Raw genomic sequence first — 26,442 nt, 5'->3', positions numbered from 1 at the left:
CGACTGATAAAAGATTTAATTTTTTCCCCATATATTTAATGCCCTTTTCTTTGAATGTTTGGTGATCTAATTAATTAATTAATGAGTTTTCCCATTTAATTAGATAGCTTTTAAAAAATAGTTTAATCCACATTTTTTTGAATTTAACATTAATTATTTATTTTAAAACACAACTACTTCGCTACAATAACCTTATCTCATTGACAAAGCTTGTTATTGCCGGTTAATTTACTCAAACAATTTTGACCAAAATCTGATTATTTACAAGATTATTTATATTTCTAACCATTCAACTCTCACTTTGAAATAAGTATTAAAATGGTTCATTTCAATTTCAAGGTGTTATGCTATAATTATTACTTGATTTCGAACTTTTGTTAAATTATGAATATATTTGTTTTAAAAAAAATATTAAACAAGCAATTCTCCTAAAAAAGAGTATAGATTAGCACTTTTAAACAATCAATTTTTAATTAACTTACTTAAATAGTTTAGATTTGAATTAACATACAGATATTTTATATATAAGAGACATGTATTTCAGAAATAGTAAAGACATAACCAGAATTAAATAGTAGATGAAATCTAAAAAAAAAAAAACCTATCTTTATATGAAACTATATATAAAATTATAAAATTACTCTGATGGATTTTTGATATAGTAAAACTTGCATCACATATTGGAATATTCTTGTTTTATAATAAAATAAAAACTAAAGCACTCCATCTCATCGATCTCTCTCAACCTTGCAATGTTGTGGCTGATAGAAAAATCAACTTCATTTTCATCTCCATATTGTATATATTATCTAATTACATTAATTCCCTTTCCTTTTAATTTCATGCCTATGCTTTTACTAAGAATATTTTAGATTTCTTTATGATCAGTACTTGAGCTTTTTGGTTTCTATGCATGTATGTTATTATATAGTTGAAAGCATACGTGAATAGTTTGATTAAAATTTAATTAATATTGATATTTTTTATCTTTTTGTTGAGATTTGCATTAATTACCTCCATATATATATATATATTTGTTAAATTTATGCCATTAGAAAGAGCAAGGAAAAAGAAGAAAAATGCTGCTCGGTATATAAAAGAGTTTCTGTGTTTCATAAATTTAATGCCTTTTTCTTTGAATGTTTTTGTTAATTAATTAATCTTCCCATTAAGATATATGTCTCTTCAAAAAATTTGTTAATTCCATTGCTTTTTGAATTTAACATTAATTATTTTTAAAATACAAGTACTTCACTGTATTAATGATTTTATCCTATTAATACTTATTCTATTGATGAAGCTTGATATAATGGATTTAGACATGTTGTGGTTACGGTTGTTTTTTAAAATATTTTTTACTAGAAAAATATCAAAATAATATATTTTTTTATTTTTAAAAAAATTATTTTTGATATCAATGCATTAAAATGATCTAAAAACATCAAGAAAATATTAATTTAAAGTAAAGAAATTTTTAAAAACGTTTTTGAAATGAAAAAATAAATAGAACTTATGAAATTGTTATTGAAATAATTTTGTCAACTCTAAACTTGAAACTAATCATTAATATGGTTCCTTTCAATTTCAAGGTGTTCTACTATAATTATTACTCGATTATGAACTTTTTATTGAAAGAATTTCTTTTTTCAAACACACACACATTCGTACACACTTGCACACATAGGCTGCTAAGTTATTAAGATTGTTTTTAAAAAATATAAAACAAGCAATTCTCCCAAAAAAAAATTAATTTAAATATATATGAAAGAATTTGGATTCCATATTTTCTTTCAAAAGAAAAATTGGATCGAATAACCAGATGATGTATTTAATTTAATGTTACCAAAAAACTCTTTTATTTCTTTTCTAATTAAAATTTTAATTGATATCTTACCATTTCAGAGTTTAGATTATACTCAATTTTTAAATTTGGTTTTAATGCTTTAAATATCCATTGGATTCTAGTGTTTGATTCAATTATCTTATCCAGTGGAAACATATATTGGTCTCACTTTGATCCCTTTCTCGTGCAAGTTGTAATTTAAAAAAAAAACTCTTATAAATTTATCTGCGTAATTTAATTAATAGAGAAAATTAAAATTTGAAATTAATAACCTATACGTCAAGTTTTGTTCTCCAAAAAAAAAAAAAACAAAAGATTATAGAGCAAAACCCCATGAAAAACTTTATCAACATTCTTTTTTTTCAAAAGAAAAATATATAACATTTTAATTTAAATATGATTGACAATTATGCATTATTAATATATTTATTGATAATTTCTAGCAATTAATTCTTGTATTGACTGTTTTACTTCCTCTTGTTTATTTTTCAAGTTTCTTCTCGAGATCAGAAAATGGCACGATTAAACGATGACGTCACCTCCGTCAGCATCCATGAGTATGGTGTCTCATTGGATGACAGAAAGAGTAAAGTTCAATGCAAGTTTTGTGACAAGGTGGTGAGTGGATTTTATCGACTAAAGTTCCACATAGGAGGTGTTAGGGGCGATGTTGCTCCTTGTGATGCTGCTCCCCTTAATGTCAGGGAGCAATTCAGGTGGCAAATTCTTGAAGCGAAAGGCAAAAGTCTCGTTCAAGAGTCAGACCATCCTAGGAATGATCAAAGTGCAGCTGCAGTTAATGCATGGACAGGAGGGTTGCTGGTAGAAAGAGAAGGAGAATCACAAACCTCGGTTTCAAACGAAGTTGCCGAATACTTCCTCGAAACGGGGATCAATGTAAAGCTTTCAGATCCGCCAAGGTTTCAGGGGATATTCGGTGAAACCATTTCTTATGAACTAGATTTTGAGGTTCTGGAAGAAAAGTTAAAGGACGTGCAGGAAAAGGTGGAAAAAATTAGAAAAACATGGGCTTCCAGTGGCTGTACCATTCTGATGGATGAATGGGTAGATGGAAATGATCGGTGCTTGGTCAATTTCCTGGTAGATTGCCCGGATGGTCTTGTTTATCTGCGGTCAGCTGATATTACAGATATAACTGGCAACACTGTTGCCTTGCAGAACTTATTAGATGGTGTTATTGAGGAGGTTGGGCAACAAAATGTTGTTCAGGTCATGACTTGTTCCATAACAAGCTGGATGTTTCCGGTTATCAAGCAGATTAGGAAGAGTCATATGCACATTTTCTGGGCCGTAAGTGCATCAGATTGCATGGGTCTCATGCTAGAGAAGATTGCTGCTGTAAATGACATTAGAAGGGTGTTGGATGAGGCAACAAGCCTTGTCAGGTTTGTTCACAACAATGCAGCAGTTCTTAAGATGTTTAGAGACTTCACAGGCTCTGAAAGGGAGAACCTTTTCAAGCCTTCAAAGATGAGGTCGGCAATTCCCTTTTTGATCCTGGAGAGCATCCTCTCCTACAAAGAAGAACTGAAAGAAATGTTCACTTCATTAGAGTGGAAATCTTGTTTTTGGTCACAGCAAGTGGAAGGCAAGAAGGCAGCTGGTTTGGTGAAGAGTTCTTCTTTTTGGAAGAGAGCAGGAATGGCATCAAAGGCAACAACCGCACTCATCCGTGTTGTTGACAAGATCAGTGCCGATAACAAGCCTTCGATTGGCTTCATATATGAAACAATGGATCAGATAAAGGAGGCAATACAGTATGAGTTCAGAGACAGTAAGTCCGGACACATTCCGCTGTGGGAATTGATTGACGAAATATGGGATGATTTTCTTCATAGCCCTCTCCATGCTGCTGCTTATTACCTAAATCCCACCTTTTTTTATAATAGAAATTTCCATCTGGACACTGAAGTCTCGAGTGGACTTCAATGCTCCGTTATTCGGATGGAAAACGATCAGCGTATTCAATACCTTATTAATAAACAGGCAGCCCAGTACTGCCGAGCCGATGGTGATTTCGAGAACGGATACGCTGAAGGTGAAATGAACAATGCTCATCCAGGTAAAGTAACTTCTTTCAGGATACTTAGAAAATTATTTCGCGCATTCAGTATTGAGTAAGGCTACATTAAACTTGTATTCTATGTAACATCAATTGCAGACCTGTGGTGGTCGGTCTATGGTAATCGCTGCCCCGAGTTGCAGAAACTAGCCATTCGTATCTTGAGCCAGACTTGTGATGGGTCTGGCAGATACAGCCTAGACAGGAGCCTAGCCGAGAAGTTGGTATGCAAAGAGCAGAATCAACATGAACAACATCGTCTACGAGATCAGATGTTTGTTCGGTACAATCTGCAACTAGAAGAAGCCAACAAGAAGAAAAGAAAGGCGGGGGGCGATATTGATAGCGGAGGTCCATCAGGATCTCAATCTTATAAAAGACGGAGACCAAGGTAAGAAGTATTAACAAACTCTGATAACATTATTTCCATTGTAGGGAGGCTCAAAGTAAATGATCTTAGAAGATTGCTTGCCCCTGAAAGAAGACAAGGTGCAGATTTTTGCCTTCCTGTATGCTACAGCAAAAAGGTGTTCCCGTTCATAGCAGTGCAAGAAAGAGCTGTTCAGTTACTTTCCTGATCCCTTCATTTGGCAAGTAAATTTGCACAAGGATTCATCATTCTATTGTAAATGCTATCAAATTTTGCCTTTATCTTTGAATTTCTGGTGATTTTTGAGTAATGAATTTCCTAATTGGATCTATGGCTCCATTTTTAAGAAATAATTCCGATTGTTTTTATATTTATTTAATCATTTCATCTAATTACTAGTATTTGAATACAGTGACTCAATCCATATTGATAATAAATTTCTCAGTGGATTTGATTAGAGCCAATTTATGCCGAATCCAGTTCTAAAAGAAATCATCACTCGTTTTATATGTGCCCATCCTTTATTTTAAACTAATAATAATAATTATACTGACATATGTTATTATTCTTTTGAACTTTCTCTCTTGTATAATCATAAAAAAAAGCTATGGATAAATTACTTTCAAAACCTCACAATATTACCGTAAGCTTTATGATATAAATAGTTAGCTTTTGGAATGATGAGAGATTTGGTTTCTAGGGAGAATACCAGGCTTTAATACTTTTGGCAGTTTATGAATTTAATATTAAACCCGGTTTAATTTAGTGACTGAATCACCAATTTAAAATTTAATCAGAATAAAGTTTTATGTTAAATTAAGTAGGAATCAACTAATCATTAAATCCCATATAAGAATAATAAAAGTTTGTATCATTTTATTTTAGCTCATACAAGTTTATTATAGTGGAGGTGGCAAACAGGTACTAGGTGGATTTTTCAATTATGAAAGTTTTGATGATTTGCATCAGTTTAGTAGCTGGTTCGGAGTTAGGGTTAATGGTAAAGAACCCATGTTGCTGTCCTTCAAACTCAACATACTGGATATCTTTTCCCCATTCTTGGAGTCTCTCTGCATAGTCCTTGGCTCGATCTTTGAGCAGATCACTACCTCCCATCACTACCAGGACTGGATCAAGTTCCAATGGTTCAAGACTCCGGCTTTGTGGTCCAAATGGGTTCACCAGTGGATGATCAGTTGTATCTCCTATGGGAATAGACAGCCTCCAAAACCTAGCCACGTTTAAATGAAAAAGTAACTTCTCAGGAAACCAAATAGTACTCAGAATATAGATTGATTCGAGTTAAACTTTGAGTCTAGTCTGACAACTAGTAATGGTAGCGTGAAAAATGGTGTGTACAAACCTGTCGATAAGCTCCCAATTCAGGAATGCTTCTTTCGGTCCCTCGGCCTCTGATTTACTCTTCACTGTCCCGCCGAAAAAGGGTGCCAAAAGAACATAACCCCTAACAAGAACCGGAGCCAACTCTGGAGAACCAGCTCCTAACCGAACTGCCAGGTTATGAGCAATGTTCCCACCAGCTGAATCACCAGAAATGAACACCTTGCTGAAATCAGCAACATCGGTCAACCAGGTGTCCGGCTCTTCAGACATAGCTTGTGCTTGGAGCCATTTCACGGCCATGTAACCATCCTCAATGGCAGCTGGGAGCCGGTTCTCTGGAGCCAGGCGATAGTCAGGCGAAATTATCACAGCTTGGAGGTCCAAGGCAAGCTTAAAGCAGTAATTCTGGCAGTTAGGCCAAGCACGGGAGCCAATGCAAAAGCCACCACCATGGATGTAGTAGAAGATAGGGAGCTTTGTGGAAGAGGGGGAAGCTGGTTTGTAGAGACGGAGGTGGAGATCATGCGTGGAGTCAAAGAAAGCATCTTTCCAGACAACAGAACCATCATCATGGACAGGAACTTTGAAGCTTGGTTCAAAAGAACGCCAGATTGAGCCATCACTGTACACGCGAAGGACTCCACGGCATTCATCAACCTCATATGGCTGCTCAGCAGCGGCGGCACCGGTAGTTATGTTGGACATCTCTCTCTGATGGTGAGGGAAGACTTGAAGAAGTGGGGATTAAGAAGGAGAGGGATAGAAGCACAGAGCTAGAACAAGGAAAGAGTCAAAAGAGCCGGCTTTCTTTTAAGTTCTTAGAATATCTTTATTAGACAGATGGCTTGTTGTTTCTGGATTTTTGTATGGTTTGGTTGGGCAGGACAAAGTACTTTAGATGCTTCTCTATTTCACTGTTTGTGTTTGTCACATACTGCCAGCAGAGAATACCAATAGACAATTCTTTCTTTGTGGATTACGTGGCGAGCATTAGAACTCTCTAACAGAAAGCTGCAAACATCTACCCTAAAAAGATAAATTAGACTTGTCAAAAGATAGAAAACAGTCATAAAATAGCAATTTATTGCAGAACCATATACCGCTTGACTATAGATCAAGCTCAACAAAGCCCTGCATTCCCAGTCCCCTACCATAAGAGGAAACAGAATTTTGTCTGTGTTAAACCGAGGAGATGCACGCAGTTCTAGTGATTTTGTTTTGAATTCCAAGCTGAGAAAATTGTATTTGGAAAATAGACGGTGGATTTCACAGTACGCTGAAAGGTCATGCTAGGGATACTAACAGATCAGACACATTTACAATAGCACCAGCCTGTGGTTGTTTTGGATCAATTCATTTTCTAATCAATTCTTCTATCATATGGTTTCTTATCTCTAAGATGCCTCGTTAATTCAAAAACAATCTATAGCAAGCAAGACTCCAAGGTCACATGGAAGTAAAACTGCAATTTTAGTAATTACATGCCAATCGGAAAGACTAACAATCCAGCATAAAGACAAGAAACTTACTGCAACTGGGAAATTCTCTACATGGAAATAATTTCTGATCATTTTAGAATAATTTCCAATGCCCTGTGCTCGAAGTTCCTACGATAGTTATTTTCAGTAAGAATATAGTTCTCTCAGGGTTGGGATGCATTCTTAAAAACGTTACCCCGATTAAAAGAGAAGGCGGACTTTAAAGTTTAAAAATATCTATAATCTACGAAGCGTACACTATCAACTGATGTTTAAGGCCTAAGGGATATTTCAGGTGGGAAATTCACAAGAAAATGCTGACAAATTTCATATCCACAGGCCCAGCTTACGTCATGCAATAATATTTTTTTTCCCTCTCCATGGTGCGGAATAATGTAAGGATTGCTCACAGTCATGCAATAATATTTTCTCTCCATGGTGCCGAATTATTTAAGGATTGCTCACATTCAAAGAACAAAACCAAAGGGCAAAAGAAATAAAGAAAGAAACACAATGAACTCCCTTTTTTGAGAAATTCATCTGGCCAGCTGGAGATGGCTTAAAGAATCAAATGATCTTAAAATTAAAAGATAGCTACATTAGTATTTACATTTCTGTTATCCCCACCTCATTGCAATTACATAATAAAGTTGGATATGAGAGAAGAGGGAAAATAATTTACAGAATATGGAAAAATAAATATAAAAAAAGTGAAGAACTGGAAAAAAGAATTAAACCTTCAGCAAATTTGTGTTACAGGCCAAAAATATGTGATTCATGCAGAATACATCTGAAGTTCATAAGCGTTTGGAATAGCCAGAACCCGCACACTTCTTGCAGAGTATCAATCCTACAAAGGCAATCAGGAGCAAATGAGAGTGAACAGATCAAATAGTTTGCGATTTAATATGTCCTTGTCACTTTGAATTTAAAATTGAGTCAAATTAGATAGCGCCTAAAACTAACATTGTTCAACAATCAAGAGTGAAATAATATCCACTTGCAAAAATTTTCCATGAATGGAGTTGGGAAGTTATATTTTTGCATCTGAATGCACTAGCTGGTTATATAGAATTAACTAATGATACTCTAATGGTAATCAAGAACAGAAGTGAGGTTATCAATCATATACTAAATACTTGGATATCAAAAAACACCATTGGTGCTAGTGACAGCTATCTGAACATGAGAGATTCTACCTGCACCCTTGCACACCCTGCAATCCATCAAGCCTGTTTCTTGCTTCATCTTGCCATCATTGCAAAACACACATTTTGTGCCGCCTATACATCGTAACAAGTTCAATTAAGACACACTCTTTCCAATTAATGCAATAATCCAATGAGAACACAAAATTAATAGGACTTCTGCTAACAGCGAGAGAAGGCTGCACATAATAGTCAGTTTTGAACGTAGTGCTTCTAACAATAAGCTGAATTGAGTTGCTTTCTCTCCTGCTCAAATTCAGGTCTCACAGCCAAGCTTCCAGTGCAGGTCTCCATTACAGTTTGTCAAACTATGCTGCTATAATGAATCCAGTCGCAGAGTGGAGTTTCTTTGGAGAGAGGTGGTATTTTCAATAATGACATGATTACAGAACTCAAACACAACACTGAATTGCCAAGAAAACCCCCAAACGTTGGCACTAAACAGACCTGTTTAACTCAAAATTAAACTGAAAGCATCCATTTCAGAAACAGGTTAATTATTGAACACATTGACCTAAACCAAATAGTAAAGATACCAAAACATAAACCAATAAATTGACACAACGGTCACAAAAACACCATCACAAACCCAAATTGACACAATAAGCATCGAAATTTGGTGCTGCCTTCGTTTCAATAATATAACTCCAATGTTCTAAATATTGGCAGTCCTAAAACTTCAAATTTATGAGTCCTGAGCTAACTGCTAAACTATTCAACATTTGTTAGTTCACTTTGGTGGGATAATTCATGCACTCATTGTTAACATTTCCACAACAAGCAATTAAAAGTAATGCTTAAAGCTTTCATCAAACATAATCATCAAAACCCGAAAAGCTAAAAAAGAAAAAGAAGTTACCATTTCCTGCACACCTCTCACAAGGCACAGGATCCCCCTGCAAAAACCCATTAAGATTAATGAATCAAAATCTAAAATTTTTCAGCACTCGTAAAACTAAAAGCAAGAAATGAAGGAAAACATGAAAACGAAAAGGAATGCAGATTACCTTCAGGCCCAGGAACAGAGAAAGAGCAATGGCAGCAAAGACACTGATAATAGAGAGGGCAGTTTGGGTATCCAAAGGAGTATCCAAGCCACTGAGCAAAAATTGTGGCTGAAAAAGAAGGCTTGGTGTGGCTTGGTGGTGATAGAGTTTATAGTTGCTATTATGGTTGATAAAGGAGAAGCGGGGGAGAGAGGGGATTTCAGGCTTCGAGGGGGGTAGTTTTGGAAGAAAGTGACGTGTTTTTGAAGAAGAAGAGGAAGGGGGAGAGAGAGAAGAGAGAGGGTGGAGAGAGGAGCAAGAAGAGAGTGGAGCCATGGATGGACGAGAGGAGGAGAATTTTTGGAGGCCAGTGGTACTGAGTTTTCTCTTTGTTTTTCTTTGGATTAGTCATATATATTTGGTCCCCTTTTTTTATATTTTCTTATTATGGTCCATATGATCTTTTTTTTTTTTAACTGGTTAAAACGTGTTTAATATGGTCCCTTCGTTCAGCTTTCTTCCAATTTTCTATTTAATTCTTTATATATATATATATATATATATATATATATATATATATATATATATATATATGCGCGCGTCTTATTTTTATTGCATTTATTGGCAACAATAAGAATATATAAAAATTATAAAAAAATCTATATTAAAATAAAAAGTAGGGAGCAAAAGATTGAATCAATCCATAACACCCATTTCTTTACCGATAAACCATTTTATTATATACATTTAAATAGTTAATAATGTGTGCTAATATTTTTATTGTTTGTTTTGGACTACATTTGTTTTTGTTTTTAGATTTTTTTTTAAACATGTTTTCTTTTGAAAAGATATAAAATTGAGTTTTTTTAGTTTTGTTCGATAATTTTAATGTATTGATGTTAAAAATACAATAAAAACATGAAAATAATCATTTTAATGTATTTTTAAATTAAAAATAATTTTAAAAAATATAAAAAATAGAAGTTATTACACTCCTAAATCAACATGAATCCAAGACATAATTGTTCTATTTGGTATAAATACTGACTTTTAAAAAATATCTGAGTCACTAAATTACCAAGTCAATTTATAAGTTAATTAAGGTAAAATTAATTTATTAAAATTATATTTTACAACAATACGCTTGGTTTTAGCTTGGTTTTAACTGAGTCAATTAAATTATTAAAAATTTATTGAATTAATTGAGTTTCAATTAATCAATATTTTTTTAATTTAACTTAAAATCTAACTTAAGCCACGCTTTAAATCCTGAATTTCTTAAATTAATCATCCATATCAGATCAAGTTTAAGTACTATGATTCGTAGTGCATGATTGTGTAAAAAACAACATGGTTTTGAAGAAAATGTGGCAGAAAAATTAACAGACTTGGAAAGAAGGATGTAATTGAATAAATGTCTAAAACAACCAGCAACGTAATCAACAACTATTATTCTTGGAACTCACAGGATAACTAGATAATATACTAGGGACTAATTTGAGGTTTTTTAAAACTTTAAATCAGAATCAGAACCGCATGGATGGAACCGATTTGAATAAAAGAACCGACACAAACCCTAGCTGAATGTAAATCTCTCCTCCTGCGCTCGTCATAAAAATCAAATTAGGGTTAGATTTTTCAAAATTAGGGTTTCTTAAATTTAATTAATTAAATGGCAAAGAAAGAGAAGCGAAAAGCGAAAATCAAAGTAATCGAAGAAGAAGAAGAGAAGCCGAAGAAATTTGTAGCGGAGGTTAGTAGCGATGATGAAGAGGCGAATGAAGATCTGAGCTTGAAGATTGTAGAGAAATCACTGTTAATGCGAGCGGCGAGATTGGCTGAAAACGGCAACGGTTTTGTCGTTCTAGATGATGGTGGTGGTGGTCGAGACGGTGGTGCGGTGGAGATAGAGTCGACGTCGTCAATGGAGGCTGAATCGGCGAGTGCGGGTTCCCGTGGGGTGAAGAAGAGGAAAAGGAGAAAGAATGTTGAGAAGAAGATGGAAGTTTCAGTGAGTTTAGTCTCTTAGAGCTTGATTTTTTTTTCTTAATTCAATTGATTATTTACTACTATTAGAGCTTGAAAATTGATTACTTTTGGTATTAAGGATTTATTAGTTTTTTTTTAATGATTGTGTACTTAATTATGTGTAATTAGGTTGTTATTGCGAAAGAAGAAGAGGAGGTGGATAAAATTGAAGAGGCGGAAACAGTTGACAACGCGGAGATAATGGAGAAGGCAGAGAAGAGTGAGAAGGTAGAGGTAGACGAGGCTGCAGAACTGGTTGAAGATGGTGGTGCAAATGCAGTTGAGGACTCTGTTAATATTGTGCTCCGAAAGCTTCTTGTGAGTAAAAAATATTTGTTGTGATCTGCAATTTTGAAAGAAACACTTTTTTCATGGGAAGGCTTAGATTGGTATCTCTGTTTTACTTATTCTGTCAGCGGGGGCCACGGTACTTTGATACTCTAGATAGTGGCTGGTCAAATTGCTATAACTGCGGGGAGGAAGGTCATATGGCGGTGAACTGTCCGACATTTACAAAGAAGATTAAGCCATGCTTTGTTTGCGGGAGTTTGGAGCATGGGGCTAAGCAATGCACTAAGGTTTGTGAAGATATAACTATTCAGAAGTTGGTGACTTGTTATTTATCTATGACTTTTATTGTTTAAATGTTACACATGTGGGCTTTGAGTTATTTGATTTAGACATGTGTGGTAAGTAGCCTCTGAATGTATTTGTCTGCAGTTGCTTTGAATCACTAGGACCTTTACCTTCCCTTTATGAAAATATGGATAGCTTAGTTCCTTCGTTTGAAGTGTAAATATCATAGATGAGAGCAAACTATAAAAAAACAGAATATTTTACCTGAACATAAGAACACTGGAATGACGGAATATTTTGTCTATATGTCTATGTTTGTGTTGAGATTCTGTGTAAATGGTTTGGGAGCTGAAGAATCTGCTTAATCTGGGTTTTGTTATGCTTGACTTTTTATTTAGGGACAAGATTGCTTTATTTGCAAGGAAAATGGCCACCGTGCAAGAGATTGTCCAGAGAAATATAAGGGTACTCATCAGAGTTCAAAAATATGTTTGAAATGTGGGGGATCCGGGCATGAGATGCTCTCATGCATGAACGATTATTCTGTTGATGATCTCAAGGTTGTTCTACCTTTTTCATCAGTGGTTGCCTAATTTTTTTCCCTTCCTGCATGCCTACAAGTTTGTGGTCTTATTCTAATTTGAATCATTATCATTATTGTTTCTTATCTTCTTTTTTTTTTAATTTTTTATCATCATTCAGGAAATACAATGCTACATCTGCAAGAGTTTTGGCCATTTATGTTGTTTTACCTCTGGTGATGATGGTCCAAGACAAGTTTCTTGCTACAGATGTGGTGAACTGGGTCATACTGGTTTGGTAAGTCCCATTCATTGCTTGCAATATCCACGTGTCTCTCTTCATGGGCATCTCTCTTTGTGCCTTCTGCATATCCTTTCATGCTTATGGTTAAGGACAAAATTTTATCTGTAAGTGCACTATACTTTCTTGGACTGAATGCATGCTGACATGATGTGTGGAAAAGAGTGGCACTGTATTTTGTGATTTTAGGTTTAGGTCTGTCAATATGATAGTTTCTATATTAATATCCCTGTGCTATTTGGTTCAGCTCTGACAATATTGTTTTACTGTCTCAATTGCTGATAGTTATTCTTTCATGATCCCAGTAGATGTCCAAGCAATGGTGGTTTAGAATTTTAAAGTGTTGGCGAAACTTTCTTTTGCTGATGTTTTTCTTTCCAATTGTCTTGGCTTTACTTTTCTCTCTCTTGTTGTTAAGTTTGCAAGTGAGGGACATTATATCACATTTCGTACATACAGCGTGGCTTTCTAGATAAGTTGTTCTTTGATAATATATGGTCTGGAGTTGTGCCTTATTTTTACAACCTACATGACATTAACATTCTTGGTGCACATGTTTTTATACTGCTAATATATGATTTTGTTTGTGCAAGACACCTCTTGTGGCTACTTTGACATTGCCCATGCTTTGGAATCTCTGTTATGGGATCTTGACAAATCCCTTGACATTGGCATATGTAATTGCAACATTGTTTCTCTTCACCCAACTGTTCCCGAGATGGTTTGAACTTTTTTTTTCAAAATTTTCTTGCTGGTGACCAGCCTTCTTTCAATGCGTTGGTATCAATCTATGTAGGACTGTGGAAGGTTACACGAGGAAGCCTCTATGACAGAATCACCTAGTTCATGCTACAGATGTGGGGAAGGAGGGCATTTTGCACGTGAGTGCACCAGTTCTGCTAGGGTAAGTTTTTCAGCAAATATGTGTATCACTGTCTGAGGGTTCATTTATATGCCGCTTAATCATATTTCATTTCTTCAGCATCAAAAGATTCTGTTTCCCTTCATAGAATATTGTGTGTGTTCCCTAAAAATATAAGTAAAGCGAGTATTTGTTTACCATAAGCAGGGTGGGAGGAGGAATCGTGAATTATTAACCCCGACTCTAAAAGCTCATAGAGAAAATAAAGAAAGCTTGGGAATTAAATCTGCCCCGCATGATCTTGTCAAGGCTCGTAAAAAGAGAAAAGCCAAGTCCCAAGAGAAAGGCATCACAACACCGCAAAAATCAAAACACAAAGGTCACCACATTGCAGAGCATCTAACAAATTCATCCCAGTCAACACCAAAGAAGTCAAAACACAGAGGTGGATGGATTATGGAGGATCCTGGAGATGTATCTAAATCAACACCAAAACAATCGAAACACAGAGGGGGATGGATTACAGAGGATCCTGGAGATGTATCTAAATCAACACCAAAACAATCGAAACACAGAGGGGGATGGATTACAGAGGATCCTGGAGATGTATCTAAATCAACACCAAAAAAATCAAAACACAAAGGTGGATGGATTACAGAGGATCCTGGAGATGTATCCTGGTCTAATTCCAAGAACCATTTCAATTCTCCTTCAACACCTTCTTACAAGGGTTGCAAGAGTTCTCCTATGACTTCTGGCCATCATATGTCAAGTTCTCAAACTTTTAAGAAAAATAGCTGGAGTCATTCAGGAACTTCAGCATTCCAAGGGTCGGCAACACCTTATCAGCATAGATATTCAGCATCCAGGTTTGGCAACCCCGGCCATGCATACAGCAACTCTGGCCATGCATACAGCAACCCCAGGCATGCATACAGTCACTCCGGCCCTGGATACAACAACTCCGGGCATGCACACAACAACTCCAGATATGCATATAACAACTTCAGGCATGCACAGGACAACTCAGGGTATGTGCACAACAACTCAGGGCATGCATAGAACACCTATGGCCATGCATATGGCAACTCTGGTTACACATTTGGCAGCTCTGGCAATACTGGGATGAGGAGAGACAATGGTTGGTGGTAGAAATGCGAATTATATTCCAACTATTGAAGCGGGGAACCCAAATTTTTTTCCGGGAGTCATCTAAGTTATGTAATTTTTTGATCCCTTTGGCGCGCAAGTTATTGACAAATCATTTTTTCATACATGGATGCTCTTGTTCTAGTGATTTATACATTCTTTCCTCAATGCATGTATCCACACTCCTTGCTGTAACCTTTGTAGGATAGGTAGTGGTTTAAGTTGAGAGGAACTTACTTTTACCCCATTCTTTCTGAAAGAACTTTGTTGATTTATTTATGTCAGAATCATTGTCATTTCTTGAATCCCAGACTTCCAAAAGATCACTTCAGAAGTTGAAATTTTGGAATATTCAATGTTTGAGGCTAGGGGACTGAATATGATTCTCTCTTTTCTGTGTTTATTTCTGTATCCGTTAGTTACAGTTTTAGCACCATAAAATTCCCTCCTTCCTTGCTAGGAATACCGCATCTCTTGCCGGAAAGGAAAATCTCCACCGAACAGAGACAATAAAAACCGAACAGAGACAATAGCCAAATATTTTAGCAGGAACCATCTAGTTATTGTCAGCTGGTGGAGAAGACTGACATGCATCCCATGTAACTCCATAATCGCTCCAGGATCAGCTTAGCAAAGCAGATGGAAGCATTTATTCTTGAAATCACCGGTCGGCGGAGGAGAACAAGATGGAGAGAAACTCAAAGCTAAGCTCATCCTGCTCCACCAACAGGGTAAAGAATTGCTCGAGCCCCTTTTACACTCCTCACCAGCAGAACCCCACCTTCCTTCATGTACTTCCTTGCATGGCCTAGAATCTTGACTGTCTACTTTGCATGTCATGCAACCAAAGCAGCAAAGAATATGCAGTCATGTTCACCCAGCTTCTCTTTTAACTTCTATGATTATGTTAAAAAAAAAAAAACTGATTCTTATCAACCTTACTTTAAAATCAACCATAATTGTTAAACTTGGTACGAGCTTTGACATGATAAAAAATCCTCATCCGAGTTATTAGATTATTAGATCAATTTATTAGTTATTGAATCGATAACTTTTTTATTTTATTAAAATAAGATAATCTTTCTTCTTTTCTTTTAAACCTCTTGGATGAGATTTTATAGAATTGAAACCTAACTTGGTCTTCTAAATCACAGGTTTGCTGGCCAACCTGTATGCTCAAAATTAGGATATTGTCAGCCTGTCTACATACTGGTTCACGTGTTATTTCGGCACAAGTGACAAGTCCTATCACAGGTTACGCTGTACCAGCCCAGATGTCATGAAACCTTAGTCCAACCCATTGCACAATTTTCTTTTGTACAGGGTGAAGTAAGCGTAGCTCATTTCATGAGGCCTTAGCTGCGTCTTGATTGACCCACTTATTTCACTTCTCGAGAACCTGTATTTAAATTCATGACCTCTCTGTAAACAGGGCTGTACTTGTCAATCGAGCTTACAAGATTACACTCTAGTCATGTTTTATCACCAAGAATCACTACGAATTTACTACAAATTGATTGAAAACAAGAGGAATTTGAGGGTTTTAATTGAGATATTTCCTTTCCTCCCCTCTTTTCTCAAATCTCAACAACACTAGTAGCGCAAAAAGATCAATAGAATAGCTTTAAAACGAGTGGTCTTGCTCCCATCACATGCCTTGCTATCAAAGACATTAGGCAGATCTCCCTAGCCCTCCCCCCCTAATGCCCCAAGTCACAGCACCATCCCAATCCATCATGTCCTCATTCCTTGCCATTCCCTTCTCTCCTTTCCTTTCTTGACCTAACCTGTTCAAATTCTTTACCCCACAACTCTCTCCAGCACGAAACATAACTCCACAACAGTCATTATTCAGTCAGTCTCTTTTATTGTTTTCCAATTCAAAATAGTTAAACAAAACCCATCTACGCAACATATCCCATGACCAAATCAAAACCAGTACACACCCACATACCCCGTTGACACTCAGTTTTTCCTTTGCCCAGAAATACACTCAAAACGAAAATCTTTTCAAAAAAACCAAACCAAACCAAAGCCTCATCATTCTTTACTTGACCTTGCCCTTCCCAGGTTATTCCTGTCCGTACCAATTCCCTCACTCCCTCTCTGATTCCTCTTTTCTTTACTAATCTTCAAAACCCTAAAAAAGGACCCTTCTTTAGTCTCTTCTTTGATCATGCCCTCTTTATTTCCTTGTAAAAATCACTACTTTTCCAAAACCCATGGTTCTCCCCACAAAAAGCTAACATTTTAGGGTTTATTTTCCAATTCCAAACCTAACCCATTTTTCTACGCACAATGTCGGATGATATGTTAATGCATTTCTCTTCAAACTCTTCGAACCAGTCAGACCAGTCTTTGCCTACTAAAATTGCTAAACTTGAAGCTCGTATGGCTGGCAAGGTACCTTCTGTCACTCCTGGCCCCCCTGTTCAGCTACAGCAACAGCAGCCGCAGCATCAACAACAACAGCAACAGCAACAGCAACCCATTTGGTCCTCTGTTTCTCCTGGTCCGAAATTTGGGCCTCCTGAGGAATTGGCAGAGTCTAGTGATTCTGACGATGATGTAAGTTTTTCATTTGTCATTGTATTTATTTATGTTTTGCCGATGAGTTTGAAGTGGGTTTTACAGAAATTTTGAAAATTTTGATTGTGGAGTTACGTTGGAGGATAATTACATTGACCTGTTTGATATTTTTTTTATTGAATTATGAATCATTATATGTCTTGTTTGATCATACTTTATATATGCCAGGGCATAACATCTTCATATTCATTCCATATGTGCTTGTACTTTACCATACTTTGGTTGAAAGTTGAATTGATTACTTGGTCTTCTTTCGTTTGGATTTTGTAAGGAGCCTGTAGATGTAAGTGGAATTTTTACGCATTGATAATATATGTTCCTGATGGGATAAAGTGGACGATGATTTTACTTAGAGAAAGTAGTTTTCTTTATTTCTGAAACATGGTTTATTATATTTTCGTTTTTCTGGTTTCTATGTGTGGGAGTTTAAGAGGATGGCTTCTGTGAGCATTCTGCTTTGTGTCGGGTTAGATAAAACTGACAATGAATAGATATTCAAGTTGGAATGTTTCTTCTGTAAAAAACATTTTAGCAAGGTTCATGTCAGTTTCTGGCTTTGTGATTGCAACTTCTTTTTGCTCTTTATACACATGAAAAATCTGTTGATCTGTTACAATTAGATTGGGATGGTGCACATGGAATTTTTTGAGTATGCGCGCTGCACTTGGGTAGCAATGCTACATGTGCAGAAAAGCTTTTCATTTTGATCAAGGAAGTTGATCAAACCTTTTTGCGAAATAAATATTTGCAATTTCTACTGGATTGGAAATTGGCAATAAGTTTTTGTGCATTGTTTTCACTTTGAGGCCATCTTGTTTGCATAAAAATTGTCTCGTTACAGTCACTTGTCAGTTGTTCATTTTTCCTGATCCACGATTTTGTCTTTTTTATTCTTCTATGCAGAATGGAGGGGAATTTCTTATACAAGCAAACACTCAGAAGCGCCAGAGATTACAAGAAATTAATAATTCAGCTGTCATTGAACATCTTGAGGTAGATTGATGTTAGACAATCTACTTTGGTCTGAAATGTAAAATTGTTTCCATGTCAAGTGCTTTAGCCCATATCCTTATATAAATTTTTCTAGGTTTAGTTAGATATTGCTTATGGCTGTTTCTTTTCCATAAATCCTCCTTTTGACTTTCATTTTAGGCAAAATATTTGCATACTAATCTCTGATTAAAACAATAAAAAGACACAGGCAGTGAATGATGGAAGGCAAAAGACCGGGGAAACTGAAGAGACCAAGGGCGGTTCTGATACAAACAGGAAAAAACAAGGTCGTGGCAGGGGTCAGTCTAATTCTGGTAGAGGTCGTGGTTCCAGAGCTAATGATCAGATTAGATCACAAGTTTCTGTTTCAACAGCCTCACCTTCAAATGGTCAGCTTGAGAACTCGTATCTCAAGGTACATTCTCTATCTTGACAAATTCTTCAAAATCCTGGGTTCCTCTAATTAACAAAATTAAGTTTTATTGTAGATTTCATTTCATCATTGCAAAGAAAAGGGGTACCCCTTTTAGGGGCTCAGTTCACCTACTCTTAATTTGGTGTAGGACAAAAAAATATGTATTTATGCCTCAACAACATAAACTACCATTGTGTGAAAGAGGGAGTTTCCACACCCATGGGGTGTGTTGGAAACTTTAAAGATGCGACTGCACAGGTTGAGATGCAAATGACTGAATGAGCCAATTTTCTGATCATATGATAGATTGAATTGCTCGTATGGTTGCGCCATTTATACTTTATGTCTTTATGTGTGCATTGAATGCTTTTAGATCCATTAATTGGTGTCTGAAAGTATGTTGGTAAGGAAGAAATTTATTATGTGCTAGGGAAATCTACATCTGGTATTTCATTTCTGCAGCCAGGCATGCCATGTTTTTTTTGTTTGAAAATGAGGGTATTAACTACATTTTTGAGGCTCTAGATGAGTAGCTGCAAAGTTTATTGAAGAAGTGAGTTGTAATAACCACATCTAAAAGGAGTACATTGCACTACCATACCCTTTTACATAACTTTAGGGGATATTTGCACATATAAGACTACCAAAATAAAGCCACAACTTTGTTTCTCCCTGTAACATGGTGCCTTTTGATGTCAAGATAACCAATTAATTATTTTTTTTGGAACCCATCGAGAATTCACTAGAAAGGAAATGCTCATTGTTTGATGAGGGAACAAACCAGATAAGACATCTTGGTGGCTATGCTAAACTGTGGTAGTTACCTGTGGCAGCAGGGTACCTGACTGATGGTTGCCAGTGAGGAACAGATAGTGAGCTTCAGTAACAGCCTTATGCCTCTATGGGCAAATGACATATGATTTTAGTGGGCTTGTCCAATTGTATTTTAATTTGAAAACTTATTTGGCAATGGCTTTCGTATGTTTCATTAAGTATTTTGATTAAAAATACTCTTAGTTCTTTTTCCTCAAATCAAACCCTCCTTGTTTTTAGTAACTCTTATACTATTCATTTAATGTTTATTATCATAACACTGATATGTGATTGCAGTGACTGTAAAAGAGGTCATAAAAATAGTCACACGTCTTTTTATTGTCATGAGTGAGTTGATCTGATTTGAAGGCCATCTATCAGTTTTCCCTTGGTTAAGCTCTATGTGGCGAGTGCGTTTGAGTTGTTTCTTTTTTGAATTCATTGATGTTTCTTCCTTTGATTTATTTTTGTAATTGACTGTAAGGAACTGAAGACCACAGCCATAAACATTTATTCATTCATACTGACCTCCTATGCTGCAGCTTAATGGTGAGAAATATAGGATGCAGTCTATAGAAATCTATTTAGAATGACAGATAATATTCACTATGCAGGATAACAGGCCCAAAGAGCACTTCAGAAATGATGATCACATATCCTTAGAGGTATCAGTTGGGTGATTTGGTATTGAATTGTTTCTATTCCTAGAATTCCTGCATTTTGTTAGATTTTATTATTGTTCTTGTTGTTGTTTCCTTTGCAATTTGCAGAATGGTTTCCTCAAGGCTCAGGGTGCTTCCATATTGCTTCTTTACATGCAAATCTAATCCCTTTTTTTTTCAACTTAATTTAGGAAGATCTTGCATCTTTACGTGCAAAAGTTTCCATTCTAGAGGAAGATCTTCGTAAATCTCGTCAAGAGGCCTCTAATAATCATGATCTCTGCCACCAGTTAGAAAAGGTATACTTTTGCCATTACTTTATGGATTTTGACTATCCGCAATGCTAATACTCTTTTATTTTATCTGCACAGGAATTGAAGGAACTCAAAGATTATGAACAACAAATGAAGCCAAAGGTATGCTATTGGGAGTTTGGTCTTTATCTATTTTTCTCTCTCTCATGCTGATTAAATAATATATAGTAATAAAATTACCCAAATGTTTTAAGTTTCTTTGCATGCTATGATACCATATGATTCTTAGCAAATTGGTTAAGCTGTTGGCTTCAAATTTTGTGAGCTTTACTAAAGAATTACATCGTTTAAATTGGGAACAGATTAAAGGTGACAAAGAGATTAATGTTTGCTGTTTAACAGTGAATGTTTAAATGGTTCGGGAAGGTTCTGGAGACAATGAAACTTCAAAAGAACTAGACATTTAATGTTGTTTTAGCAGAAAAGCACTGACATTATTCTTGTTAGATTGTACATTTGCCTATTTCAATCATTTTATGTCATCACCTACAAAACAGAATTTTGAGAGCCAAATATAACAATATTGAGGCAGACATGCTATGTTCTTCCCTCTTGAATGTTATGGTAGACTTTGTAGTGGGTGGGTTTTTCTTTGCTGCTATGATAATACATCAACTGTTATAAAGGTTGCCATAGATGTTTTATGGGATGCATTTGCAAGGCAGTTTCATAGTGGCATAATGTACTTATGCTCTGCGATTGAAGTTGTTTTTGAGAAAATTGTTGAAGAATTCAACCATTGTTCACAGTTATTATCAACTCTGCAGTCTTAGGCATGCATTCTTACAATTCATTGGTGAAGAGTTCTGTGCTTGTTGATTGGCCTGATTTGAAATTGTCAGTTAATACCATCTGCACATGACTTCAGTTTGGAATCCTGATACTGATGCTTTCATTTCTCACTGGGAAGTTAATCTGCTTCCTCATGGAACAGTGTAATAAGTTTGTGATTAGCAGAGTTGTAACCATTTTTAATATTCATTTCCTTCTCGATGCAGAGAACGAAAATTATATCTGATCTGCTGATATCTGTTTCAAAAGCAGAGAGACAAGAAGCCAGGATGAAAGTTCGCCAGGATTCTTTAAGACTTGGCAGTGTGGGTGTTATCAGGTATACCCACATCTTTTAAGCTTCAACTAAATGTGCTTGAATGGACCTTTACCTCCTCTTGGTGCCCTGTCTGAGTGATTTAAAAGCAGAAAGATGAAAAAAAAATATTGATGAAAAAGACCACCAAATGTAAACAGCATCTGGACAGCAGGGAGCTCAAACAAACTGGGTCCATGATCTCTTGAACTGTGTTTTATCCCTATGTGAAGTTTTGGATTCTATAACATTTGCATAGGCTCTAGAATGATCATGTTTGTTCACACAAGGCCAATACAATCTACTTGGAAAAACACAATCTATAACACCACCAAGTTTTGGATCTATAACTTTCGCGAGTTCCTTACATCCTTCACTTAATATGGGAGTTCTTATGTTCTTTTGTCCATTTCAGAGCTGGAACTATCATATCTGAGACGTGGGAGGATGGGCAAATGCTGAAAGATCTAAATATTCATCTTGTATGTTGTCGTCAGATCTCTCTCTCTCTCTCTTCCCCCTACCTAGTTCATTTACCTTCATATAGCTCAATTTTTCCTTCACAATGATTTTTTTTTATGTGTTTTCAAGGTTGTGTCCTTATAAACTGATTTTTCCCCCTACTAAATTAAATTACCGTGCATTTAGAACACGTGAAGCAGAAGTGGATATAGAAGACAAGGATTGAGGCATATCTTCATTCTTTAAATAAAATCTGATAGAAGTTGTTTTTAGGTTAAATGCCACACACACAAATGTTTGTTTGGTTTATGTATACACATATCTTTAATGTTCTTGGTTTTGGTAATTTTCTTGATGGCTCATACAATAATCATTCTTCTGAATGATTTTTGCTGTTATGCCAGTTCTATTACAGATGCTCTTTTCACATTGAATGGTAATGTGCCCATCTTATGCTTTGACAGATCCCAAAATACATTGTTTTAAATGTTGTCTACTAATAGCTTGCTGCTTTCTATTTTCACCATGATTCCACTAAACTCAATATACGGGTTTTATATCTTTAATCCTGCAGCCTTTCATGTTTTGTCGCTATAATTTTCTGTTGTGTTTTTTCAGTCTTTAGTTTCAATAGGCAATAATTCCAGTTAAGGAATTATTTAATGAACTATATTTATGGTTGTAATATTTATTTTCATGATTTATTTTTCAGAGACAGTTATTAGAAACCAAGGAGGCAATTGAGCGGCAGCGGAAATCATTGAAGAAACGACAATCTGGTAAAACATATTTCTTGTAATATTTGGCAATACCTTCTTTTTACTCCTTCTGCATACTTTTGGCCCCTTTTAGACTATGATTAAAGCATACATATACATATAATCTTATGCGATCTTTGGTCACAAGGGCATCATGACTGTCAGTGCTCTAAAATATTGGCATGTGCCTCTGGCTACGAGAAACTATGAGAAGCTTTTGTGGCTTTCCAAGTTACCCCCATAGATATGATCTACTTCCTGATAAGCCTCATGCTTGCTGTCATGCATGCCTACATACCAATATGTGTATGATAATGTATTGCTCAAATGTTGTCCTGTGTGTATAATTTCCTAACTCAGGTGGATTTTGTTTGACCTTTTGGTGCTAAATGGTTTATTATCACTTGTAACTGCCACCCCCTGCACTACAGGGTGACAGACTGATGTCTCACTGAGGTGTCGTGGCCTCAAACACCAGCAAAAAATGTAACCTATCAACAAGTAAATGAGAAGAAAATAAATGCACGCTTAGTATTATCCCCTCCCCCCCCTGTTACTTTTTGTTTATGAAGCAACCTCCTGAGTATTAACAGTAGTTGCTGTTGCTGTGAAGACAAGGGTGATGGTACAGATGCAGAATCAGGAGTACAAGAAGAAGATTTTCTCATCCAGGATGAGATTTTTAAATCTCGTCTCGTGAGCATGAAGCGTGTAAGTCATTCTGTTATCTCCATGCTGCAGTTGGTAAGGATTGCAAAAGTTGGAAATGTTCATTTATACATGCATCCCTTGCAATTGAGTTGTTGGTTCACTGCAGGAGGAAGAGACTATTTTGCGTGAAAGAGATCGCTATGAACTGGAAAAGGGACGGCTCATACGTGAAATGAAACGGATACGAGATGAGGATGGTTCACGTTTTAATAATTTTCAGATTTTAAATCACCGATATGCCCTTCTAAATCTTCTTGGTAAAGGGGGATTTAGTGAGGTTTACAAGGTCAGAACTTCGGCAAGTCAGTTCATTTGATGATTCAAATATTAACTACTGCTTGTTTGATCAAGTTTCCTATTTACCATGACAAAAGTCTAGATCATTTTGTTGCCATCATTGGCAATTGTAAAAGCATATTTTTTTGCAGTGATTTGAAGTGAGAAATTTCCAGCAGGCTTATGATTTGGTGGACCATAGATATGTTGCATGTAAGCTTCATGGTCTGAATGCTCAGTGGAGTGAGGATAAGAAGCAAAGTTACATTCGGCACGCAATGCGGGAGTACAATATTCATAAGACATTGGTGCATAATCACATTGTTCGGCTTTGGGACATTTTTGAAATTGACCAGAATACGTTCTGCACTGTCTTGGAGTACTGTAGTGGTATGGCATTTAATCTCTTGACAACTGTTGGTCTGTTTATAGTTTGATGTATAGTAGACTAAAAACTCAATCTTTTACAGATTTTTTCTTTTCATTTATAGAATTTGCCTCCAGTACTCAGATTTTTTCTTTTCATTTACCTTTTTTTTTTCTCAGGTAAAGATCTCGATGCCGTTCTTAAAGCTACACCTGTATTACCTGAGAGGGAAGCTAGGATTATTATTGTCCAGATATTTCAAGGCCTTGTATACTTGAATAAAAGAGCACAGAAGATTATCCATTATGATTTGAAGCCTGGGAATGTTCTTTTTGATGAATTTGGCATTGCAAAAGTTACTGATTTTGGTCTTAGCAAGATTGTGGAGGAAGATGTTGGATCACAGGGAATGGAACTTACATCTCAGGGAGCTGGAACGTATTGGTGAGTAACACTGCAGTTTGTCATTTGTGATTTATCCTGGATGTTGTAAATGTTCTATTCTTTTTTTTTTTTCAAGACATGATTGCACTTGCACTAATTTACTAGACATCTCTTTCACTCGTACTAGTGATAAAAAAATCTTTTCTAGTTTGGCTACCTGGGCAACATTTTGATTCTGCTTTCTTTTGTAATTTTAGGTATTTGCCACCAGAATGTTTTGAGCTCAGCAAGACACCTTTAATATCTTCAAAGGTAAGTGAACTCTATTTTCTCCCCATCGAAGACATTTAGTCACAGCCAGAGCCAAGAAAAAAACAATGCATTTTTCTGAAATGAGGATTTCTCATATTTTTGGGTCTCATGCTCCTCTGAATTGTGTGCTCATCAGCCTTTCAGTGGTTGAGTCTGTTTAGTCCTGCTTAAGAATTTCCAAGTTGGTTATCACCTGAGACAATCAACAGCTTAAACTTCGTGTATTTTATTTTAACCTTCTTTGAAATGCTCTTTCTTGGGATACAGGTTGATGTCTGGTCAGCTGGAGTACTATTTTACCAAATGCTCTATGGCAGACGTCCTTTTGGGCATGACCAAACCCAAGAACGAATACTTCGTGAAGATACAATTATAAAAGCTCGCAGGGTTGAATTCCCTTCAAAGCCTACTATCTCAAACGAGGCAAAGGTGAGTGACGTGTTTTGGCAGTTCTCACTGCTTGTTTGCTTGGGTCTTATTTTCACTGCACTGGCCGGACAATGACTTTGTACATATTCCTGATGGATTACAGGATTTGATTCGTCGATGTCTAACCTATAACCAAGCAGATAGACCAGATGTCTTGACCATTGCTCAAGATCCATACCTTACTTACGTAAAGAGGTAAAGAGTGTACAAAGTCACAGATTAAAGATTTGTAGAGGGCGGGGAGGTGGAAGATTTCCTTTTGGCCAAGCTGGAAACAAAGTTGTTGCCGTAAAACTTGGAATTTTGTATAGGTTGTAAAGATTTGTAATTTTCTCGTGCTTTTTCAAGGTAACAAATCTAGGCAGCTGCTCTCCTGTCCCCTCCTAGTTCATTTTTGTTTTGTTCGTTGTAATTCTTGCCTGTATCTTCTCCGCCTTCAGGAAAAAAGAAAATGAAATATATAGATAAATTGGTTTAACTTGACGGAATGGTCAGTAGGCAAGCTTGGTGCTCATGCCAAACCTAACTTTGCGTGCTCTTGAGAACCGATTTATTTGCTAGACATTTATCCTTTCACCAGCCTGCTTCAAAGAATCCAGCCCCACTAATCGCCTCACTCCCCATGATTGGCATGATACGCAGTATGCACGCACAAAGTCCGTATGGTATTCAACACCCCATTCTCATTTGATATCAGTCCTTGCAATGTTTTGACCCATGCATCAATGGAGGCAAGCGAGCACGTGTGTTGGAGACTAACCATCATTTTAATACTAAATTTATCATTCCTACATATGTTCAAATATTCTTCCAAGAATTCGAGTTTAACAAAATAATCTCATTTAACAGTTCCATATTCCTGTGGTGGTAGCTAATTCATTTCTTAAGTACAGTTTCTTGAAGGCCAAGATATGATAAAATAATGTGCTAAAAATTATGCATCTGAATTTGGATGCTAGCCAGCGTGATATGGAAATATAAATGTTAGTATTTAATTTATTTTTAAAATAGATAACGCATTTTTTTTCATATTAAATGGATGTGTATATCACAGGATCGATGTTTGCAGCCAGAATATTACCTCAGCTAATCATTAGGGCTTGTATTATGAGGAGAGAATG

General features: G+C 36.1%; 5 protein-coding genes across 7 annotated transcripts; 3 read left to right on the top strand and 2 right to left on the bottom strand.

Annotated features, from left to right (window-relative positions):
- The first annotated feature begins 2,356 nt into the window (after nt 1-2,356).
- LOC133680232 (uncharacterized) lies at nt 2,357-4,670 on the top strand. The gene is made up of 2 exons (XM_062103041.1): nt 2,357-3,926; nt 4,026-4,670. The coding sequence occupies exons 1-2, from the start codon at nt 2,357-2,359 to the stop codon at nt 4,319-4,321; spliced, it is 1,866 nt and encodes a 621-aa protein (XP_061959025.1). The 3' UTR covers nt 4,322-4,670.
- Nucleotides 4,671-5,146: 476 nt separating this feature from the next.
- LOC133680650 (carboxylesterase 15-like) lies at nt 5,147-6,652 on the bottom strand. The gene is made up of 2 exons (XM_062103685.1): nt 5,660-6,652; nt 5,147-5,527 (listed from the first exon to the last, which is right to left on the bottom strand). Exons 1-2 carry the CDS (start codon nt 6,343-6,345, stop codon nt 5,221-5,223), a joined length of 993 nt encoding a protein of 330 aa, XP_061959669.1. The 5' UTR covers nt 6,346-6,652; the 3' UTR covers nt 5,147-5,220.
- A 1,021-nt stretch (nt 6,653-7,673) lies between these two features.
- LOC133680651 (protein disulfide-isomerase LQY1, chloroplastic) lies at nt 7,674-9,711 on the bottom strand. The gene is made up of 4 exons (XM_062103686.1): nt 9,334-9,711; nt 9,186-9,222; nt 8,318-8,401; nt 7,674-7,968 (listed from the first exon to the last, which is right to left on the bottom strand). The coding sequence occupies exons 1-4, from the start codon at nt 9,646-9,648 to the stop codon at nt 7,916-7,918; spliced, it is 489 nt and encodes a 162-aa protein (XP_061959670.1). The 5' UTR covers nt 9,649-9,711; the 3' UTR covers nt 7,674-7,915.
- Nucleotides 9,712-10,847: 1,136 nt separating this feature from the next.
- Nucleotides 10,848-15,054, top strand: LOC133680338 (uncharacterized). Its single transcript, XM_062103217.1, is given in 8 exon segments — nt 10,848-11,323; nt 11,470-11,658; nt 11,757-11,918; nt 12,315-12,476; nt 12,619-12,735; nt 13,535-13,642; nt 13,808-14,559; nt 14,561-15,054. Coding segments are annotated over 8 exon segments (1,998 nt in total). The 5' UTR covers nt 10,848-10,984; the 3' UTR covers nt 14,730-15,054.
- Nucleotides 15,055-16,197: 1,143 nt separating this feature from the next.
- LOC133680337 (serine/threonine-protein kinase TOUSLED) lies at nt 16,198-25,799 on the top strand. Of its 3 annotated transcripts, none has more exons than XM_062103215.1 (16): nt 16,198-17,317; nt 18,242-18,331; nt 18,540-18,746; nt 20,174-20,224; nt 20,413-20,520; nt 20,593-20,637; nt 21,534-21,646; nt 22,038-22,104; nt 22,797-22,863; nt 23,456-23,553; nt 23,660-23,839; nt 24,009-24,219; nt 24,376-24,640; nt 24,838-24,892; nt 25,160-25,321; nt 25,425-25,799. In XM_062103215.1, the coding sequence occupies exons 1-16, from the start codon at nt 17,048-17,050 to the stop codon at nt 25,518-25,520; spliced, it is 2,085 nt and encodes a 694-aa protein (XP_061959199.1). In that variant the 5' UTR covers nt 16,198-17,047; the 3' UTR covers nt 25,521-25,799. The 3 variants fall into 3 exon arrangements, with proteins under 3 accessions (XP_061959199.1, XP_061959200.1, XP_061959197.1); XM_062103213.1 differs by having other exon boundaries at nt 16,209-17,317; nt 18,534-18,746; XM_062103216.1 differs by lacking the exon at nt 20,174-20,224 and having other exon boundaries at nt 16,207-17,317; nt 18,534-18,746.
- Nucleotides 25,800-26,442: the final 643 nt, after the last annotated feature.

This window comes from Populus nigra, chromosome 19, assembly GCF_951802175.1.
Source record: "Populus nigra chromosome 19, ddPopNigr1.1, whole genome shotgun sequence".
Lineage (NCBI taxonomy): Eukaryota > Viridiplantae > Streptophyta > Magnoliopsida > Malpighiales > Salicaceae > Populus > Populus nigra.
This window is presented reverse-complemented; position numbering and strand designations above follow the sequence as displayed.

What these genes read in the sequence shown, in the direction of transcription:
- LOC133680232 (XM_062103041.1), top strand. Translation starts at nt 2,357, where the DNA reads ATGGCACGATTAAACGATGACGTCACCTCCGTCAGCATCCATGAGTAT. An exon ending in AATGAACAATGCTCATCCAG is followed by an intron (nt 3,927 to 4,025) that starts GTAAAGTAACTT and finishes CATCAATTGCAG; the next exon opens with ACCTGTGGTGGTCGGTCTAT.
- LOC133680650 (XM_062103685.1), bottom strand. Translation starts at nt 6,345, where the DNA reads ATGTCCAACATAACTACCGGTGCCGCCGCTGCTGAGCAGCCATATGAG. An exon ending in AATTGGGAGCTTATCGACAG is followed by an intron (nt 5,528 to 5,659) that starts GTTTGTACACAC and finishes AAACGTGGCTAG; the next exon opens with GTTTTGGAGGCTGTCTATTC.
- LOC133680651 (XM_062103686.1), bottom strand. Translation starts at nt 9,648, where the DNA reads ATGGCTCCACTCTCTTCTTGCTCCTCTCTCCACCCTCTCTCTTCTCTC. An exon ending in CTCTGTTCCTGGGCCTGAAG is followed by an intron (nt 9,223 to 9,333) that starts GTAATCTGCATT and finishes GGGTTTTTGCAG; the next exon opens with GGGGATCCTGTGCCTTGTGA. An exon ending in TGAGAGGTGTGCAGGAAATG is followed by an intron (nt 8,402 to 9,185) that starts GTAACTTCTTTT and finishes TACGATGTATAG; the next exon opens with GCGGCACAAAATGTGTGTTT.
- LOC133680337 (XM_062103213.1), top strand. Translation starts at nt 17,048, where the DNA reads ATGTCGGATGATATGTTAATGCATTTCTCTTCAAACTCTTCGAACCAG. An exon ending in GGCAGTGTGGGTGTTATCAG is followed by an intron (nt 21,647 to 22,037) that starts GTATACCCACAT and finishes TGTCCATTTCAG; the next exon opens with AGCTGGAACTATCATATCTG. An exon ending in TGTCTTGGAGTACTGTAGTG is followed by an intron (nt 24,220 to 24,375) that starts GTATGGCATTTA and finishes TTTTTTTCTCAG; the next exon opens with GTAAAGATCTCGATGCCGTT.